At 46.3% G+C, this 21,518-nt stretch overlaps 1 protein-coding gene across 3 annotated transcripts in view; it reads left to right on the forward strand.

The window, feature by feature from the left end:
* Positions 1 to 21,103, forward strand: part of CD82 (CD82 molecule) — a 41,336-nt gene extending 20,233 nt beyond the window's left edge. For all 3 annotated transcript variants that reach the window (XM_055797006.1, XM_055796992.1, XM_055796999.1), the window contains exons 2-9: positions 155 to 236; positions 5,828 to 5,900; positions 9,279 to 9,403; positions 10,588 to 10,662; positions 15,527 to 15,634; positions 17,922 to 18,113; positions 18,407 to 18,490; positions 18,976 to 21,103. In XM_055797006.1, coding sequence (XP_055652981.1) covers positions 174 to 236; positions 5,828 to 5,900; positions 9,279 to 9,403; positions 10,588 to 10,662; positions 15,527 to 15,634; positions 17,922 to 18,113; positions 18,407 to 18,490; positions 18,976 to 19,053 — 798 coding nt within the window. In that variant the 5' untranslated portion in view covers positions 155 to 173 and the 3' untranslated portion in view covers positions 19,054 to 21,103. The remainder of the gene's footprint in view (positions 1 to 154; positions 237 to 5,827; positions 5,901 to 9,278; positions 9,404 to 10,587; positions 10,663 to 15,526; positions 15,635 to 17,921; positions 18,114 to 18,406; positions 18,491 to 18,975) is intronic.
* Positions 21,104 to 21,518: the final 415 nt, after the last annotated feature.

Genomic DNA, 21,518 nt, shown 5'->3' on the forward strand with positions numbered 1-21,518 from the left:
TTGCTGCCCTGAATAGGCAACGCGGGTAGTCTGTGGATCACGTGCTTTCTGTGCGTCTGCTGTGAGATCCAGAGCTCTGCACAGGGGAAGGGTGTTGCTCTGAAACTGCCTGGAGGACCTATCACTAACAGCTGGTTGTCTGCTTTCCCCTTAGGTCCCATAAGTGAAAGAAGATGGGGTCTGGCTGCCTAAAAGTCACCAAGTACTTCCTCTTCCTCTTCAATCTCCTGTTCCTTGTAAGTATCGAGGGCACCTGCAGAGTAGAAAGGAAGGCCTGGACTAAAATTAGCTGGAAAGGTTTTTTTCTGGATGTTGGCCAGTTTGTACATTAAATAAAATTGCCAGAGTTATGGGAGAAGGGAGAGAATCCCTGAAGCTGAGGGATGTCAGAGCTGCTCTGTGGCTCCCAGGTATGTTGAGCAGCTCTGCTCCCAGTACCCACGTGATGTTTCCAATGCACGCAGCTCCTTTCCTGCAGTTGGAAAGGAAATCAGGAGTTATGGGTCCTTTCTGGAAGGAGAGTAGTAACTGCTTTCTCTGCCACATCTGGAGTAGCAAAGCTACAAAACCTGCCAAGTAATGGCAGTGCCCTCCTAAATAGGCTGGGCAGGCTTCAAAGAGTAACTCAAATTTTGTTCAAGTCCCAACGGCTGGTTTTGATTTTTAACAGGATGAATTAGTCCAGTTCCCCTATTGAAATGGAGTTGGGAGGTGGGGGAGAGTGGGGCAGGCTTGTGTGGGGAAATGAGGCAGCCCACTGGATGCAGTTATGTTCGTGTGAGGCTCAGCAAAAGGTGAGCTCCTTTTGGATCAGAGTGGGTCTGGGAGGGCTGCATACATTATTGCACACATCCTTTTGTGAAGCTTAGGTATTGTGTGTCATGTGGACCGTGATGGTACTGTTGGTGCTGCCCTCCTGCAATGGGATGGTGTAGTAGGGAAGCGTAAGTTTTCAGCTTTCCACAAATGAGCGAGAAGGTAGTCTGTCTGATATTGTTACCCTTTGTGTGGTGTGTAAGGTGAAGAAAAGGGCAGGCTGGGAGGGCAGGGAGGGAAATGGAGCATAAGGTGAACACCGCTTTCTAGTCTCAGTCCCTGCACACAGCTCCACTCTTGCTTCCTGCATGACTGGGCTGTGCTGCTGGCACATGGGCTTGAACTTGAGGCACATCTGGATCTGGTTTCCCTTGGCTTACTCTGCTGGCTCTTTCCTCTCTGCTTTTTGCTTCCATCCTAAGAGCAGTTAGTTCTGGTCTATGAGTTGAAAGTCAGGGGTGCTCAAAGCATCCATGGGGAAGATTTTTGGGACGGAGGGAAGAGGAGAGTTTTTTCAAGTGCCCTGGATCTTTCAGAGTATGATGCGGTCCACTTTAAGGATAGGAAAAATCCAGATGAGTCCAGGTCTGACTCCTGCCAACGCAGGACTCCTCTGAAGACATTAGCATATAGGCTATCTTCTCTCTTGAAGAGGTGCTAAGTTACATGCTGCTTAAAAAGTAACTGGCCTACCCTGGCAAGCAGAGCTGCATTTGTTAAGGCAGTGTTAACTTGTCTTAACAAATTGAAGACTTAATGTCTTAACAACATTAACAGTCTTGCTGGAGCCCAGTACCTGGGCACTGTCTAGTCTTCCTTTATCCCCAGGCCTAGGTCCAAGTTCATTAGTTAATCTCTGTACAAAAAAAGTTCAAGAAAGCCAGCCTAGCATGGGAGGAAAGGGGAAAGACAACAGCCTGCCTTACAACACTTGCTGGTTTTGCTGGATGCTATCAGTGGTCATTGTGGCATCTATATTCCACGCTGCCCTCCTCTCCCCTCTCTGCTGAGCCAGGCATGAGTGGCAGGCAGCCTGTGGGGATTGCTGCGCTGTTTGTTGGACTGACCCACCTCTGTGCTGAAAAGCATCTTCCTTTATTTCACAAGGCTGGGAGGATGGCAGGCACTGAATCCCTCTGCAGGTATTGGGGAGGCTTGAACACTCCTGTCTGGGTTGCAAGTGACGGAAAGCAGCTGTTCTTTGTCCCGTGCACACCCTGCGCCAAACCAGCTCCTCTGGTACAGCAGATCTTCCCCTCTCGGGGAAGGCTGATCTGATGCACGAAGCTGGGCCTGGAGAGTACGGGTTTTAAGGTGGGCTGTGAGGAGGTCTATGCTGATCAAAAGGGAGAAGCTGCTTTAATGAGCTCTTTGCGAAACCCACCATGCAGATGCAGCACGGGTGCTGTCTTCCCCTCAGGCTGCTCCATGGAGGTGAGGTCGCTGAAGCCACAGTGCTCTGGTGGGGAGCTTGATACTTCTCCAGATTGAAGATTTTGAGTGTGTTTCTGTCTCAGCTGATGACAGGGTTTTGCATGTGCCAGATGTTGGGGAAGGTGGTATCCATTACTCGCTTGCTTCCATAGGAATTAGTTGATATGAGAAGCTTTTTCCGTTATCGTTGTTCAAGGTCTGAATGAGAGTGTGTGTTGGGAATTCTTGAGCTTATAGAATGTGGTAGATCAGTATTAATCTAGCAGAGAAACTGCTTCTGTTGAGTTGCTGTGAGTTCCCAGCACGGGCAGGTTTTGCATACCTCGTTTCCCAGAGCTGCTGAGTTTTGAATAGAGTGCTTGCATAAATGTGAATGTTAATGCTGATGGTGGAGCTCTGTGTCTGCTCTGGACCTTGAGCTGAGCTTCTGTGATTGCAGCCTGTGCAGGCCAGCCCTTGCTGTCTGAAGTATGATCTCCAGCCTTGCTTGTAGCTGATGAATTAAGCCTTTAGAGAGATGCTAGTGACTCTTTTAGAAGTTAGTTATTGAAATAGTACTGCTCTACAGGTCGAGGTCTGTGAGAAGGTCCCTTGCTGTAGCTGAAGTAGTTCAGGGACTTGGTATTTTGCAGTCTTGGAGCCTTACTTTAGGGAGGGGTTTGACCTGCTTTGATTAAAGGGAATAAGGTTATTTGGACTGCTTGCCTACTTGCTACAAAAGATACCAAACCCATAAGCTTGGAGTGTTAAGTTTTGATTAGAGAAACTAAGCTCTTACATCCCTACTTTCTTGGGTAGTGGACACAGGCAACAACAGATGCTTCTCCTTAAAGGGAAAACAGTTCTGTGAGACAAGTTCAACAGTCTTTAGAAACTATTTGTTTAGAATATATAACTGTCTGTCCTACTTCTGACCCTTCTGTAAATGAAGCAGAAGATGACTACCTAAAACAAAGTCTGGAGTTTGAGCCGTTCTGTTGTGCCAGGCTTAAGTTGCCCTCATGCGGTCTGAGTGTGAAGGAAGGCAGTGCTGGGGGAGGACAGCTGGGACCCCTAGCTGCTCTTTCCAGAAAGGTCGGTCAGCTGCGTTGCAGCTTAGTTCTTCTGTGCCCCTCTTCACTGGGCTCTGCTGTGGGAAGCTGCTGGCCCTGCCTTGAGGGAGCTGCATCCTTCTGGCTTGGGTGCAGAAGGGGATCTTGCTGAAATTGGGAGCGAAATCTCCACCCTCAGGGTGAAGGGGAGACATCTGTCCCCCAATTCAGGAGTTTAAAGCAGCAGAGCAGAGGAATTAAGTTCTATGGAAGGCAGATGTGATTTCTTCTATGGACGATCTGAAGCCAAGCCAGTGGCAGAAGCAGCCTTGCTATGCTGTGCAAACTCCTGAGGATGCTGAGCAGAGATACTATCCTGCTAGGATATATAAGTAATAAGTAAAAAGTAAATATACTGTTGTATATATACTGTATATATATATACAGTGTTTTCTCCCTGCCGTCCCCTTTTAGTGTTTTCCACAGCAACTCCTGGCAAATGCATGAGTTGTGGACTAGAGCAAAGGTCAGAGTGAAAACAGACCTTGGATAGCCTGAGCACCTCATAACAAATAACTTCCCAGAAACTCAGCTCAGCAGCCGTTCTGTGTTTTGTCAGCAACAGCGAAACTTAGGTGACATTTCAGGGTCAGTGAGCCAAGAGAGATGTCATATACAGCCCAGTTTGCATCTTTAAGACAAATATTTTATTAAGACTATAGTTTAAATGTGAGACTGCCTTAAGCTGTAAATTCAGCAGTTCTTGGCAATACCAAGTTTGAGAGGAATTTTTTAGGCGCTGCGGCTGGTGCATGTTCAAGGGGCCTTTCTAGTTTGATCAGCAGATTGAATGCTGCGGTACAGCATGTTAGGACATAAGGCAAGGGGAACTTTTGTTACTGCCATTGTGTCTTTCTTTTAATCTTTCTTTTGTCTTTTTTACTGTGATGGAACAGCTACATACTTTCTGCAGCTGAGTCAGTCATCTTCATCTATCTTTGTAGATGGGAACTTGCTTGGTGACTTTCTAATCCTGTCCCCAGAGCTAACTGCATGTTGTGCCCTTTGCCAAGCCAGAGAAGCTTGCGAGCAGCTTATTTCAGACTGTTGCTTTATCTTTGCTCAGAAAAGCTTCTTTGTATGAAGAGCTGAAGCATAGTGTAAACTTTCAAAATGTGGAGCCAATGCCTGTCCATACAACCATCTCTGCCAGCTTGCTTCAGGTGGTGGTTTGTCATTTCCCTTGCCTCCCAAATGTCAGAACATTCTCTAATGAAGCACAGAATTGTGATTTTTTTTCAGCCCTATTGGTTTATTTACTATTTCACTTCATCCTGTCTCAAAATCCTGCTGGTGTAAGAACTGCTTGCGGTTCATGTCCTCTGGAAGCATCTCACTTTGTGCTTCTTGTCCTCCACTTGTTTCTCCAAAGTCTGTTTTAGATCTTTGCACAAGTGGTTTCCAGCCTTTGCCACTTCTGGCTGGCTGAAGCATATTTCAGCTTCTTATCAAACCTGCAGACTTGTAGGCTTCTCCGCATAGCTACTTTATTATGGGTATAATGGTGTTCTCATCCTAATTTGGGAGCTGGGGTCATTTACATGCAAACACCTCACAGTGTAGTATAAAACATGGTGATACCTGGAAGCTGAAAAAGAGCATGCTCTTCCCCCCTCTTTCAAAATGAGATGGGAAACTGTATGTCTTACCGTCTTGATTCGATGTCTGGATTCAGCTGAGTCCTCACAGGGGTATGTGTATTGCTCTACTAATCCTTGCCCTAGATAAATCTGACTGTGTGGTGATCAAGGCAGAGACTGTGGCTGGTGTTTCATAATGCTTGACTCTCTTGGTGGCAAGATGTGTTGGTTTGAGTGGCTGGGGTGTTCTGGAATAAAGTAGTGGTCGAGTCAAAATGCCTAAACTTGGCTTTGGAAGGGACAAAAGCACTTCCCTTAGGAGAACCTGCATGCAGAGTGAATGCTGCTGGTCTCTTGCATTTGTGGGTTGAAGCTGTAACATTACAACAGAGCCTGACAAGCTGAAGATTTCCTTCCTGGGAAGGTTCCTGCTGCCAGATATCTAATCCTTTGGCAGCTGGCTCCCAGCCTGGTCCCATAGGGTCAGGGATTTCTCTATTAAAAAAAAATATAATTAAAATATCTTTAAAATCACATGCTAGATGTGTTGGTTCTTCACAGAAGCAGCGTACTTATCTTTTGCTCTTCTGACAGCAAGATTCTAACAGCAGGGTGTCTCTTCCTCAAACTGTGTTCAGTGGTTCTCCCATACAACCTCATGTACTACTAAAATACTGTGTGAAGGACTGCCAAGCAGAACCTAGGGCTTCTGTGCAGTTGGCCGAGGCATTCTTCCTGGCGTCATGCTAATCTTGTTTACTCTGGGAGGAGTACCATGGGGGAGATGGGTGGGAACAGCAAAAGAATATTTGTTTTTACTCTGGAAGTACGGAGAACAGTGACTGCCTCTTCTTATTTGCCTAAACTGATAAGCCAGCTATATGTGTCTTGTTCTTACTCTTTCAGATCCTGGGTGCTGTGATCCTGGGGTTTGGAATATGGATTCTGGCCGACAAAACCAGTTTCATTGCGGTTCTACGTAAGACCATGTTTCTTCATCTTATTTTGCTTTCTGAATTGACTCTAGCCTGGGGCAGTGCTTGACTATGGTGTAGTCTGTGGATGGCAGTACTTCTATGCATGGTCTGTGACCAGAGCAGTAACATGGTATATAGCAAGATGGAACTCTTATCAGGGACAGGGTAAAAGGGAGCAACCCTGGAGACACAGCATTTCTCCTAGTCTTGTGGATTGCAACACTAGGGTCAGACTGAGTGAGACCATTGCCTCTTCACCCAACAATCCGAATACTTCATCTTAAACATAGGGACTAATATTTCATGCTATTTTCGCTGCACGCTCTGTGTTTCCACAGCAGCTTACTTGCTGTCATTGTGCCCAAAGGCCCCCAATGTCTTAGTGTAGTTTTGTTATTCGGGTCCCCTGTGCTCTCACTGCTTTCTGTAATGATCTACTTCAGTTTGACTGTTTTAAATGCCAAAGGAAGTACCTGGTTTTATTGATGCTTTATGTACATTGAAAGTAGCCAGTATGTTTGTCGCTAAGCAGTAGGGGATGCAGATCTGAGAGGGGGACAGAAGGTGTGGATCCATACAGTCTTTAGTGCTCTGACTTCTAAAACATACTTGATTATACACATTTCATGAAATTTAGCCTGGCCATCAGACATGTTTTGTGTCACTGCGTGTGTGAGGGGCTAGCTTCCTTCCCCTTTAAGTCAGCCAAGAACATCGCCTTGAATCTTAACAGAGGCTCTGTTTTCTGCAACAATCAAAAAACTGAGCTGGCTTAGCAGAGCCTGGGCTTCTTAAGGCTGTAAGTGGACTCTCACCAAATGAGTAGCTCAGCTCCATCTTTCACAAGCTTTTCTTCCTTTGTGCTTTTTTCTAGAGGGGGGGTTTAAACAATTTTTATGCTTCAGTGGGTCTGGTTACCCATTGCCACTACCTCCAGAATTCTTGACTCTGACTCTGCTTGCAGCTCCAGGGAATGAACAGTAGTAGCATTCATAGCTGTGTTCCCAGCCACACTGATTCTGCAAAGGGCTTTCTCTCTGAGGTCCTGCTGAACACTTCAGCCTGGCTTTGAAAGGTGCTGAGTGGAGGTGACACCTGCACTAATGCTGTACAGACAGATACTGCTGCCTGCTCTGTTGTGCTGTGGCATCTGGCTTGCTACTGTAGTACTAGAAGGACAAGAAGCACAGCAAGGGGTGCTGGTTAGTAAAGTCAGGGCATGAGCAGAAATGCACTTTTAATACACGAAGCCAAAATGGAGTTTATCAGGGCCTGGTTATTTGCAGCACCCGTTACAGTCTGAGGTGTGTTAAGTACCAGTGGGCCAGCAGCTGTTCCCCCGGCAGATGGATGATACTGCTAGTGGTGGAGGTACCAAGTCCCTAAGCTTGGCTCTGCTGCTTCCCATTTTACCCAGAATCTCTGCTAGCAGAGCACTGAAGTATTTAGCTTCCTTCCTGGAGATTTCCAGCATCAGCTCTTTCTCCCTGCCCCCTGCTTCCTTTCCCATGCCTTGCCCCTCTTTCCCTCTGCTTTAGTAACCCAGGCATCAGGGAGGGAGCTCGGCACAGCAGGGCACTCCAGCCACTGCCAAAGGAGCCTGTTGTATTTGCTTGGCTGCCTGCCCAGTGCAGGGGAAAACACGGAACAGCAAACAGAGCAGGAGTCATCTTGCCAGCAGAGCCTTCTCTTGCAAGACAAGACATATTGCGGATGAGAAGTGCTAGCACGGCTTCTGTCCCCCTGCCACTGTTGCTTCTCCAAAGGGCCTTTGAGTTGGAAATACCTTTTACTTTCTAATGAGAAGCTAAGCAAATGCGTTCTAGTACTGTGGAGGTGCTGCAACCCGGGCACTTGGATGCTTGCATGGTGGCAGAGCAGATTCTGCAGGAGAGAATAGTGTAGTCTTGTGAAGGCCACTCCTGTAAGTCTGCTACTTCAGTAAATGCTTTGCAGTATGAGCACCTAACCTGCACAGCAGGAGTCGGGACTGGTGAGGAAGGAGCAGCAGGATCCTGTTTTCCATAGCATGAGTCTGGCCTGGAAGCTAATCAAGGCTGAAGTGTCTGAAGTGACCAGTGTGGCAAACAGCTGTGGTTCATGTTTTGATAAGTGATCTTTTTCCTCTGTTTGGCATGTTGTAGGGAAAAGTTTAGAAGCTGGTGACCTGCACCAAGTATCAGAACTGGGGGGAGGTATACGTTAAGGGGGAGAGCATTAGTCTGGATTTGGTTACTCTCTCAACCTATTTCAGGAGGACTTCGGTGGAGGCTTGCCTCCTGGGACTTCTGTCCAGGAAACTAAATGCTGAGCTCTAGGAACATTATTTATATTAACCGCTGGACATTCAGAATTCCCCTACGCTGTGCAGCTCACAGGCTTAGGAATGTCTCTTGATGATAAATGAGGCTTCTGGTTACTATTTCTAGACAGAGTATCTCTTTGACTTTTATGCTATAATGTTTGCTCCCTCCAATCCTGTTCTGCAAGAAATAGTCCTGTGACCAAACTGAATGTAAGAGCTTGTTCTTGTTGTGGCTCTCGGTACTAAATGTTGAGTGGAAAGGACTGACAGCACCAGCAAGTCTGTCTGAGAGAATGCTTCCTAAACTTGGTTGAAAAACTGTTAAATGTTCAAGAGCATACCAGATACAATAGCAGGAGATAACTTGGAGGATATGTAAAAGTAGCTCACTTGAGCATATCTGTTTTGATCCTGGAATAGCATCTGTTTGCAGGGCATCATACACAGGTGCTGAAGCAGCCGGCAGTGAGTGCCTGGCTACAAGCCATTCAACACTGCCTTGTCAGGTAACCTGTCACATCATCTCTGCTTAATGCTAGCTGTAGCTCTTGCTTCATGTTTCACTCCACATAGTTTGTGTCCCACTGTTGACTGCAAGTGGCTAAGTAAAAACAGAATGGCTGGAACAAGGAATAGTGCATTAAAGTGAAAAGCTGGAACAAAAAGGGTTTTTAAGACTTGGAAAAAAACTTCCCTGAGGATAGTGAAGGGAATTGAAGTAAATAGGCAGTAGTTGTGGAGTAGAACATACTTTATCTTACTCTCACTCAGAGTGCATTTATGAGAGTTAAAAATCCAGTAAGCAGCTAACTTTCCCCAAAGAAGGTTCATCTGTTTGGAGTAACCTTGAGTCTTCCAGGCTCTGAGGTAATGGAGGCCTGCCACTGGCTTTGAAAGTCTTCCTTCATCAGAAGACACCCGGAAGCAGCCTTCTGTCTCTACGTTCAGCACACCTCTGTGCAGTCCCTTTGTAGAAGACAACAAACTGTTATATGTGGAGGCAGTTCTCTAAATGGTGAGAGCAGATGTAGTTTCTGTCAGTAGCTGATTTTGTTCCCTCTCCTGGTCCCTACAGAAATGTCATCTCCCTCCCTGAAGACTGGTGCATACATCCTCATTGGTGTTGGGGCTCTCACCATGCTGATGGGGTTCCTGGGCTGTCTTGGAGCAGTCAATGAAATTCGATGTCTCTTGGGTCTGGTGAGAGAATTCATGCTATGTTTTAGATCCAACCTTTAATACTTTTCCTGCAAAATATCTGTTGAATTGTAGCTGGGGCTCAGGTCTCCTGGGGATGGTATTTCTGCTAGGTTAACTTAAATCCAATTCTTAATTTGCACACATCAAATTCTCCAGCAGTTAACAGGTCACAGCAGCAGTTCCTCAGACATTACTGATGGTGAACTAATAACTCTGCAAAATGAGAGAGGATGTCACTGATACTTTCTGCAGACAGTGGGTTGAGGACTGCCAACTGAGGAGAGATTGCTGCAGGTGACCCGGTACCTTGCCCCCACCTCTAACCCTGACTTCCCAATTGGCATCATGCTCTCAGTGGTGCAAAGGCAAGTATCAAGGGCAGTGAGAGAGAAGAGGAAGAGTGACAGTGTCCTGCTGTGCTGCAAAGTTCAGCCTCTGGAAAGTGCAAGAGTTGAGAGAGAGATTGCTAGGAATGTCCTTTATGTCAGCACCTCCTGTCAAATAGTTAATCTATTGAAAATTTTCTGTTATGGATGAGATGACACTAGCTTGTTACACCTCAGCCTGCTACTTTGTATTCAGAGCACATATGTATAGGTAACAAATTATGGCCGCATTGTGTGTCCTGATACTAGGAACATTAATGTAATGGTAGTAGCTGCCACTGTTTAAAAGTAACCTCAGATGTCAAACTTCTCTTAAAAGCAGTTTTCTGGTGAACCTTAAATTTAGATCCTCAAACAAATAGCATTTTTTTAAAAAAGCAATTTACTTTAAAAATATTTTTTTTAAAAAGTTGGGTTTGTAATTCTTGCTATGGAGGCTTGGGGTAGGCAGAGTCCAGCAGATGGAGGTCAGAGTGGACTAGGAATGGAGTTGGGAGTCTGAGAGGGAGTCCCAGTTGGAATAACATACGCAGAGGGTGCTTGTAAACCCTCACCCTCCTGAAGTCTTCCTGTTGGCGTGATGGGAGAAGCACTGAAGTGCACTGGCCTGATGTAGATTCTTGTACTTAAGCTTTCTACTGGGGAGAGCATCATCGACAGCAGAGCTTGGCTGCAGGCAAAGGCGTTGTCTCAATGTTGTGACTTCTCTTGCATATAAAATCTTACTACTACTTTGTGCTATTATGTACAGACCTTTCTGAAGGCTGATAGTGGTCATCTGTTCTCTTTTGTTTCCAGTACTTCACCTGCCTGATGGTAATCCTCATAACTCAGGTTGCTGCTGGACTGGTCATCTACTTCCAGAAAGAAACAGTAAGTGTTTCTTACCATGCATATTTTCCTTGGTCTTGGTTTTGGGGAACAGGAGACACATAGAAATTCTTTCTTCCAAAATAGGCTATAATGTTAGCAGACATAACTGGATTCTTCTTTCCTCTACCCCAGCTCAGCAGTTTTGCTGTAGTTCGTTGCTTCTGTATCTGCCAGCCTCAGTAGTGCTACCTTCTCAAGGACTATGAAGCTGTGTTTGGTATGCAGGCTTTATTTTTGGGTAGTGGGAACAGTAAAAAGAAATTCCTGAAAGGCTTTTCACCACACCTCCTCTTGATCCTGCTACAGACTACTATTTGGGCATGTAGTAGCAGTGATTACTACCATGTTGCTTTCACTAGTGCCTTGAGGGGTTACCAGCCTGAGTGATTGCTTTTCTGACTGGCCTCCTCCTTGTGTCATCATGTTCCGTCCTTTCAGTCCTTTTGCATCTGTATGTAAAACTCTCCTTGAAAGAGCTGTCCCCTTTCACCAAGAGCAAACCCAAGTGCCTGACAGTTTCTGTACTACAGATTGAGTTTAAAGCCAAGTGGTTTAACATTTTGAAGTGGATCTTTTTGTCAGGAATGCAGTTTCACAGTGTGTGCTTCTAGAGCTTCGAGTAGGCTTGGTAGTGTAAAGGGAGTAACATTTGAGCTACTTAAGTGCATTGCAACAGCCCATCCTGGCTATAGGTTCTCTGGCCAGGGCAGTGCCCGGTCAGGCCTCCAGCTATTTGACAGCTAAACTGGGAGCCAGATTCACACATTGGGAGCAAATTATAACTGTGGGATTGTTGCTGGTTTCTGTCCTGATATGCAGGTTCCTGGCACCAGTTGTGGGTAACCCTGCCCCTTGCCACATAACTAACTGTATATCTGTACTGCTGCACAGCTGTGCTTGCTTCCCTAAACCAACCCTCCTGCTAGGTGGTTACAGAAAGCAGGTGGTTGAAGAAGTTATGGATGGGGCCTGGTGGTGAAGTTTGAGGGCAGGGGAAAGGTGCCTGACCCCAGCATAGCTGATACGAGCTTTGTACAAGTGTCTGTGGGACTATGAGCAGCTGTTGACTGGGTTCCTTGCCAAACGTGGTGTGAATGTAGCTTGCTGTCTGGGCTGGCTGGAGCTGAAGGAGAAACTGAAATGTTGGCTAGCTGGTGTGTAAAGTTACAGCTTTAAACAAGCTGCTGATTCTCAACAAACAGCTCTGAATAATGCAGAGGAGGAGGTGTGGGGATGGGCATTTCCCTGCAAAGGGGAAGTGTGACTTGTTTGGCCATGAAATTTCATACTGCCTTTGGTATTTCTCCTCCCGCTGTCACTCTGCTCTAGAGAGCTCCAGCTTTTGAGTTTCATTTTGAGGTTCATTTGAACCTCAGTTAGACCAGGGAGAAAATAAAGTTCTGGAGGTTATTCTGCACAGCCCTCGGAGCTGGCATGGCTGAGGTCATCACTTACACAGATCCAGCAGAATCGTAGGGGAAGCTGGGCTTTGAACAGGTGCTCCTGTTGAGTCCTCAGCAGAAAAAAACCCCACCCCAGCTGATGGAAAAGCTCTTCCAGAGCTCATCTATTTCAGGGATGCTCTGAAGTATCTGCCTAGAGCACTAAGAAAAACAGGAAGGTCTTGGCCAGCCCCCCCCCCCCGCCCCCGGCTTTGTGGCTGCGCTTCAGTGATGCTATGCATGTCGCTCTGCTTCACTTGATGTACATCATCCCAGGGCAGCTCAGAGCACAGTGAAGCAAACTGAAAACTGTTCAAGATCCTGGCCCTAGATACCTATTGTGTTCATTCTTTCTGACTTCAGAAACTTGGTTAGATATAAACCAAGGAATAACAAGAGTGGAGGAATGGATCTTGGATCCAGAACGTTGCAAGGTGATACTCATTCCTCTGCTTCTTGTAACTGAAGTATTTATTTCTGCACTGCAGGAGAGTAGACAGGATGACAGGATTATTGTTGTATTCTTCTCTACCTGCCCTTCTCTTATTAGTAGAACAGATTCACTATTTTTTGTTGGAATATCTGTTCCTTTTCAGTGTCAAAATCCTTCCCCACCCCTGACATGTGAGGTATGCTGCAATAGAGTTCGTGTAACTGTAAAAGGCTGAGTCTGACAGGAAGGCTGCTGCTTTGCCTCCGCCATGCGCATTGCTAGAGGAATGCCCCTTAAGACTGGAGTTGCCCAGTACTACTGGGAGGATCCATTTCCCTGCATCTGTTGATGACTGAAACTGTGGGGTGGGTTATTTTTAGGGATGACAGAACAGTAACATCACAAATGTTGCAAATGGCATTCTGCTTTGTGAGTTGAATCTTATTACTTGCCCACATCTAGTGGATCACCAGCCCCTAAGTGTGTGAGAACCTGGGCAGGGTCTCTCTTGGCCTAGTTCATACAGTTCTCTGCAGCTTGGCTCTAAGTGTCTTGAGCAAAGGAGAGCTATGGTCTCTTGGGAATTGCCCTGCTTGCTAGCTATTGTTTGCAGAAAACAGGCCTGTGTGATTGCATGCAGTGACTTGTCTGGGGTTATGGACTATGCATTAGTTTCAGAATCTGAAGTGACTGGAAGGGGTGAGAGCTTCCTCCTGGTGTTTTGAGCATTTTTGTCGTGTGCAGGCTAAATGCCAGTAAATGCTGGGGGAAGAATCTAGCTTTAGCCTCAGACAGAGGGGCAGGGTAGATGACCGATGGTGTCTAACAGTGGAAGAAGCCTACATGATTCATTCTGTGATCAAGGCTGGAATCAAAGACCTGTGCTCTTGCCTTTAGTGTTCTGCTTTCCCCAGCTCCCTGTTCGGTAAGCCTGTGTGAAGGGGGGACTGACAGCCTGCTGCTTTCTGGCAATGGTCCGTGGCTTTGGTGCCTAGGCTTTGAATGCCATGGCTGTGGGTTGGTGGGGCAACCACAACTTCTGGCACCAGGCTAGCTAGAGCTGGGAAGCAGCAGGAGCCCAGAAGGCAAGGGTAGCCGTTTCTTGGAGCAATCATCCTCCACGCAGCACTGAGTTCTGACAGGCCTTAAATGAGTGAAGATGTTGAAAGCCTGCCTAAGTGTTCAATATGCCTTTCTAGCTTGTTGCTCTTCCAGTTTTCTTCTGCCAAGTTCAGAAAGGTGATCAGCTGCAGGTGCATGTGTTTCCCCTCGGGCTGCTCTGCCGGTTAAACCTGTGAACAAGCTGCCCGTGTGTGTGCTCTCCGGAGCTGTGCTATTGTTTGCTTAATAGTCTCCCCTTCTCCAATTACTTTCTGAAACACGTAAGAATGCCTGAGTTTTTCTTTAGTTGAAATGCCTCACTTCTTGAAACCAGAGGTGTTTTTAAGACTTGCCTGTTCTTGTGTAAGAGTAGAAGAGCAAGCATAGAGCTTCCCTGTGCAGTTGTGATTGAGGACATTTAGTTCAGGCCCTGTCTCTGCTTGTGGTGAGGTCCTGGGCTGGAAATCAGAGGCATTGCCTGGGATTCTTGCAGAAGTAACATTAGGCTGCATCTGGACTAACAGCTAAGGGGCTAGATGGGCCCAGGGTAGGACAGCAAACCCAGCTCTCTTTGCCTCCCTCTGCTTGTGGAGCAGCAATATGTGGAAGGGATGAGGGTGGGAACTTTGGAGGTTCAGTAACTGATAAGGCTTATGACAGCAGCCAAGGCCAATCTCATTAGTGAGAACCAGGTCAGGTTGCCTTGATTTGAAGGGAAGGAAAAGGGGAAGCAAGGTAATTAAAAGGGGAAGAGCTAGACATTGTGGAAGAAACATCGTGCAGCTTCCATCTGTCTGGACTGATACAGCTGGTCCCAGTGAGCTGAGCTGCAGTTTTCCTAGGAAGAAGAGTTGCTGATGTAGAGAAGCTTCTCTGTTACACACAGTAGACACTGCTTCCTCTTGCTGTGTGTCCCTGGGTTTGCCATGGTCACTTGCAATGCTTAACGGTAGAAAGAAAGGGATAAAACAGTTTCCACTGATCGGAAAGATGCTGTAGCATCACAGACAAAAAAGACGTGGGATGGGTGCATCCTAGTGCTCAGGCTGATGTAACTCTATCCCATCCCTCAAGTAGTCTAATGACACTTCTCTCCAACTTCTTGTGGTCTGGGTCTGTCCTTAGCAGTAACAGCTGTCGTCATGTACGGGCTAGCTGAGAAGAGCTTCAGGAGGAGGTGGGAGGAAGATGGTGAAGGAGTCTGGGTGGTAGCTTGCACCTCTCATCAAACTGAAAGGTGTAAGTATCACTGGATTAGGAATGGGGGTGAAGGGATGATTTGATACACCTGAGCTTGGTGATAACTGTTAATGAGCAGTTTAGATAGTTGTAGTACTTCCTGTCTTAATATAGACTGCTGTATGTCAGAAAACCTAGCTGTATAGAGGAGCAGAGTGACTCATACTTTCCCTGAGTGGTGAAGATGAACTGCAGTGACTGAGATTCTGGACCAGAGTCTCGCTTACAGTGCAGAGTTAGAAATATATTACCTGTGAGTACTTCAGGCAATGTTGTCTTTCAGCTTGCGCTTATTTTTCACTTCTGTCTCATCTGGGGCAAGCAGCAGTTGTTCAGCCTCTGTCTTACCAAGGTAACCATACCCAGTTCTGTTTCCTTATTGCTTATCAGGTTTGTAGCTCTTCTCTGTGCCTGGGCAAGGACTTGCTTGGAAGTACCGATGCTTTGGCTGTTGCAGTGCATAGCGCATAGCAAAGCTGCAGTCTTGCCTTCCCTTTAAGACTGAGTCTGTATGTATCAACTTATCTGTACCTGTTACTTTTTGCAGTTAGCTTTTTTTGAGTGACTGAAGCTGCGTATATGTACCCTAAGCCCTAAAGAAAAGGCTACAAGGAATTGACTAATCTGTCTTGCCTTTCTTCATTGCCAGCTGAAAGAAGAGCTGTCCCACATAGTTGGAAGTCTGATTGAAAAGTATGACCCTTTGAATGAGGATGAGAGGAACTTACAAGATGCATGGGACTATGTGCAAACACAGGTGAGTCATGGGGTGCAGCAAGAGGCAGATGATGCTATTTGTCAGTGCAGTCAATGGCCTTTAAAACTAGGCTGAGGACAGGGGAATGGGTGTTGCAAGAGGCAGTACTATAGCACATTGATCTGGCTGATCTGCGAAGTTGTCTGTGAGGCTGGGTGCCTGCAGACTAGAAAACCGTGTTGCTTGCTATTACTAGGTAAGATCCTGAACCATTCCTGCATACTGGCTGTTAGGACTAGCTACTATTGGCTGCATAGCCTAATATGTGTAGCCTATCAAATGCCTCTCCAGCACTTCTTGTCTGCAGGGCCTCCGGAACACTAGCCTGTGTGAAAGCCACAGTGCATACTATTTTTGCAGCAAGTAAGGTCCCTAGCTTATTGCCAGGCAAGCCAGCAGCACTGCCTGCCTTACTACTTGGTGCATGTTGCTTGCTTATTGTGATGGCTCTTCTGCAAGTGTCAGTGTTCTTGGGAGCCATCCAGCTGCCCATGGTTTCTGTTTTAGCTTCAGGGTCAGCGCTTGAGCAACTAGGTCAGTGTTCAGGCACACTGGAGTCATGATAGCTGTTTACTGCCAAACCACAAGCTTGAGAGCTAGCTGGCTGTTGTGGTTAAGTACATGCCCAGCATGGGACTGATGCGTAGTAAGCACAAGTAATAGCATTTTTCTTCTATCTGTTCTTCAGTCTGCAAAACACTGACCTGCAGTATTGCTGCTCCTTGGAGACAGAATGGTTTATTTATGTTTTTTCACTGTAGTTGCATCTCCTTGGTAGTGGACTGAAGAGAAGCCTCAGTCTATTGTGGAGAGAGGATCCTGCTTGAGCTTTTCTTTAATGTGGAAACAGAAGAAGGCATCTTTGTAGAGGTGAAGAAGTCAAGTGTTAGGACTGTAATTCCCCTTATGCACTAGAGTTGGCATTTGAAAAGGGGTGGGTCCTCTGTAGACCAGTCTTGGAGTAAAAAGTCCAAACCTCTGGGAGGCAGAGGTAGTTTGTTCTGGAGGCTGGGTCTTCGACACTTCTTTGGAAACCAAATGCTTATCCTGGCGTGGGTGTTCAGCTGTTTGTACTTCTCATGTCTGTTACGTCAGACTGAAACATTACTTTTCTGAGCAGAGGGGGACTTTCCCTAAACTTCCACCTCAGGTTTGATAGCCTTTCTGCTCTGTACCACAATGCAAACACGGATCCATTCTTAAGATCTTAGTCTTTGCTGGACTTCCCGATGTGCTTTCCCCTCCAGCAATTGCAGTTTTATCACGTGGCTGTATAGGAATGTAAATGTTTCTTCAGATGGAAAATTTTTCTCATCCCATCTTCCAGCCAGTCCCAACTGCAGTCGGGCGGGTGGGAATGCAGCCGGACTGGCTGGGGCTCGGCGGCATGTCAACGCCATCATGTGGTGGCTGCTGCTGTCCCCCGGGGGCCACAGCTCAAATCAGCAGTACCTTGCAGTTGGGAACTAGATAACGGAAAGCTCCTGCTTTGTGGCTGGTCAAAAAATGTGTGCTACTGAAAGAAAAAGAAAGTCTCAACGTTTAAACCTATGTGAGTGGCATTGCTAGAGGAAGACTAGAAGATTAGGTAGGAATCCTTTTGAGATGTCTGTGAATACATATGTTGTCAACACATTAATTTCTTGCCTGCCTTGCTTCTCCCTCACCAAATCAATCTGCTGATGATGAACTGGAGGGACTGAAATAATCCTCTCAAATGTGTCATACAGGACAACCGCCCTCCTCCAGCTGACCCACTAGTGACATCTGTTTTGCACTTTTACCTCTGTCTAGCATTGTTACTTGGAGATGAGATGAGCTTTGCTAGTATTTAATCTGCAAAGATTAATGAAAATTACTCTAAAATCGATGTCAAGCTGTATGGCCTGCTGAAGTCTGAGTATCTAGGCCTCATGCAGTCAGCCTGGTGGAGGAGTCTTATTCTGACATAACTGGTGTGCTAGAACTTTAGGGATGACCTGTGTATATTATAGTCTACTATTCTTCTAAGTCTTCTAGAAGTGGTCCTTAAATTCTTGTTTTGTTGGCAGAGTGATCCTTTGCTAGGAAGTAATGCCCCATCTTCTGGACAGCCCTGTGCATAAGTTATCATCTGGTAACCAGGGTGATGATCTAACATAACTAATTCATGCAAACTTTATGGCCTGATGGGTTTTGTTACATGGAGAGCTCCTGTACTTTCTGCCTCCACTGCCTGTTAGTTTTCACATGTGGTATGTTACCAGTGCAAAATTTAAGACCGTGATGATCTCTCTCTGCTTATTAGATCGCCTGTTGTGGCTGGACTGGAGCAAAGGACTGGGAAAATAATGTGATTCTTATCAACCAAAGCATGACTGCGTATCCCTGCTCCTGCTCCAATAGCTCCAAGGACTTCCAGGTAGATAGCGGTTTTTGTAATCTGGACGGCTCTGTCAATGGCACTGCAACGTCTGCTGAGTGGCCTGTTCATGAGCAGGTGAGTGGGTATGTCTGGACCCTGTGAAGCTTCTACTGAAGTCACCATCTCTTTGTTCCTTTGGGAATTATTTAGAGGACTTTCTTCACATCAGTATTGCTTAAAGTACCTGTGGAAATTTGGACGGGGGAGGACAAGGGATCCTGTCCTTTTCTGCTAAAGCGTCTGTGAAACTTGGTGTGGCATGTAACGGGGATAATCCCTGCATGCACATGGAGATGTGTTACGTATTTTCCAGTCTTGAGATACTTAGATTTGTGCTTCTTTCTCTTGTGACCTTGTTTTCTCCACAGGGATGCATGGATGGTGTAGAGAAATGGTTGAAGGACAACCTTGGTGTCATTCTTGGAGTCTGCACTGGTGTTGCTGTTATAGAGGTAAGTCACACCCTGATGTGAACCATACTGTCTTACCGTGGAGACTCTTTAAAAGGCAAAGCTATTTTTTCAAGTAATAGACACCTGGTTTAATGGCAGTGCAGATCTAGCCCTTGGTTCTCTCTGCCTGGAGCTTTGAACTGCTGCTTTCATTGGTTGGATTAAATGTTTAACAAAGCCCTGTCTACTTGCAATTCCTGCTGTTGCATCTGATGCTTGGCAATTTACTGTGTGCGTAACCAGGAAGAATGAGACAAGCAATGCCCCACTAGTGAGATCCCACTTGTTGCCTTGAAAAGCCTTGTAACATAGATTCCAGGTGAAGGCACATGTTTTTGCAGCAAAATATTTTTGTCATCCTGATTATTGCGTTTTCCTTGCATTGGGGACTGACTGTGTTCAGCTGTATGGCTTCATCATCCTTTCTCCCTGCCTTATCTGTCTGATTGCTGATTTTTGTTCCCATTCCTCATTATTTATTCCAGCTGCTGGGGATGATACTGTCCATTTCACTTTGCAAGAACATACACAGCGAAGACTACACCAAAGTGCCCAAGTCTTGAGTTGGCTGACTCCAGAGCTACGGCACCACAGAGAAAGGAGCAAACAGAACATCCCTGTCTCATACCCAGACTGTCCAACCATTGACCATTATTCCTGTGACATCCCATTTCTGACACAACTCTGCTAAGAACTATTAGAGCTGCAATACAGCCTGATTTTCTGGCAATAGGGCCCTTGAGCCACTTGCATCCTGCCTCTGGATTGTTTCTACTTCAAGAGCAGAACTTGACTATCTCGTATCACATGAGACACTGTTTAACCCAAGGGGACAATACTTTTGCTGCCTGCTCCATGTTAATACTATCCGTATCTCCATTCTACAACCCACTGCGCCTAACATACAATAACTCCTTTCCCACCTCGTTCTCCTCCCACATATCTTTCCCCCTATCCCCAGAAGTCCCATCTGTGTCCCATGAGCCAGGATGGCTGTTGAGACGCCAGTGCTTTGGTTGCTTTGTCTACTTCACTGACTTGTGGCAGTAACTAGTTATGCTTTATAGGCCTTCTCTTACCTTGCTGCAGTTAACCTGATTCTGCTCCCACTATGCATTTTCTAGCCTAGGCTGTCATCTGAACTATGGAGTGCTACCCTCATACTTGTTTCTCCTGCTTCTGGAGTCAGCTACACATTGTCTTCAGCAGAGTTCTTCCCTTTAAGTGTGGTGAGAAGCTGCCAGGAGGGAGCCAAGCCTACGTGTTCTTAGTGTGGCATGGGAGATTGTGGTGGTAGTGCTCAGCTGCTTCTGGAATGGGTCCCTTGGGTTCTGGATTTAACACTTACATGTTTCTCCCACTTGCCTCTTTACCTTTTCCTCTTCCCCCCTAGCACTGCTACGCTGACTCCTGTCAGCTTGGAAGCACTTCAGAGACTGCTGCATAGTGTGGACCCAGCCCCAGGCTGTCTCTGCTGGTTGCATTCTTGGGTTGCCAACTTTTATAGAGGTTACAATTCACTTGATTCTTCCGCTGCCCCTTTTACAAATGTAAAATTTGTTAGCTGTGGGTTTTAATTATGAATATGGAGGGATCTGACTGGATTGCTGTAGCTGTATATTGGAGATAGCACTGCTACCAGTGCCCAGGTTAGGTTCTGTAGTTTGGATGCAAAGATAAGCTGCTTCTGACTCCACTGTGGACTGGAGCCCTGACTGCATCCTGAGCTCTGTCTCAAGTACAAGTGCTGCAGCAGATAAGTAGCTGGTTCTGCAGTCGTGCAGGTGAGTGGTTTCTGTACTTAATGGCTGGGCTGTTTGCTCTATTCAGCCAGCAGCAAGGGGTGGTGTAGGGCAGAAGTAGGAAACTTATGTGAAAAACTGCCCCATCTTCTTGGATAAGGGATCTCTGTGCAAATCCTCAGTCTTAGAGGTGGCTTGGGCACAACAGATTTCCTGCAGAATCACCGTGACAGCAGGAAGTTGTATGAGAGCAAAGTGGATGGTCCTTGCCTGAGACCTGATACGAGGTACTTGGTGAGAGAGCCTTTGCCTTACAGAGGTGGTCCCAGGACTGTCTGTTGTCAGGGGTGGAGTTGTAGAAATAATCCTAGTAGCAGTTCCAAGGGATGGCTTCACTACCTGCTCAGTTTTCCTTCTGGGAACAAAGGCTTGCATAGGGGACCAGGGCTCCAGCAGTGGATCCCTGTTCTGTCCTGATCTGTGGACACAGCAGTGATTAGGGAGAGTAGATGTGACTGGGCAACTGGTTTTTATGGAGGTCTGATAAGGCTTTCCTGTTCTGAGACACCTGCACGCTCCTGCACAGATCCTTCAAGCTGACCTTTGCTATAGCGGAAGGCACCCTTCTTAGCAGTAAAGCTTGCTAGCTTTTGTAGCACAGTCTATTCTCTAACGTGTTCTTATTTGTAAGATTCTTGTTCAGTTACAGACGCCAATGCTGAGCAGCAAGTAAAAAGGAGCCAGTGCTGGGTTTCCTTTTTGTTTTTTGTCTGGTTTTGGCAACATCTTCCTACTGGAAGAAATGCATGTACAGATATAAAAGTCTAGAAGGTGAATATTTCTGTAATAAAGACTTTGCTAAAAAAAGATATATATGCCTATTACTTGTGCATTGCAGTGGTTTCTCCTTGCTTCCTCTCCACCCCCTTCTACTTTACATACAAATCACTGACACCTTGTTTGTTCAAGGTAGTGAAGGGCCTGTCAAAAGCTGTTCTGAGGCCCATGTGTGAGGTCAGTGTGGACTGTGGAGATACTGACCAGTAGATGGAGGTGGCAATTTTACTAGGCTATATTCTAGAGTAAACTTTGCCTCGTTTTGTGAAATATACCTGTCGTAGGGTGAGCTGACTGAGTGGGAGGTCTTTTGAATTACCTGCTGTTTCCTAAGCTAAATGATCTCTGTGTTTGAAGATGTCACTTCAAATCTGTACAGTCTGCACTATCTGAAGTCATAAACCACAGGGACTTGACTGACAAAACAGAAGCTTGCTGCGATGCCCACA

This window comes from Falco peregrinus, chromosome 1 (assembly GCF_023634155.1).
Source record: "Falco peregrinus isolate bFalPer1 chromosome 1, bFalPer1.pri, whole genome shotgun sequence".
NCBI lineage: Eukaryota > Metazoa > Chordata > Aves > Falconiformes > Falconidae > Falco > Falco peregrinus.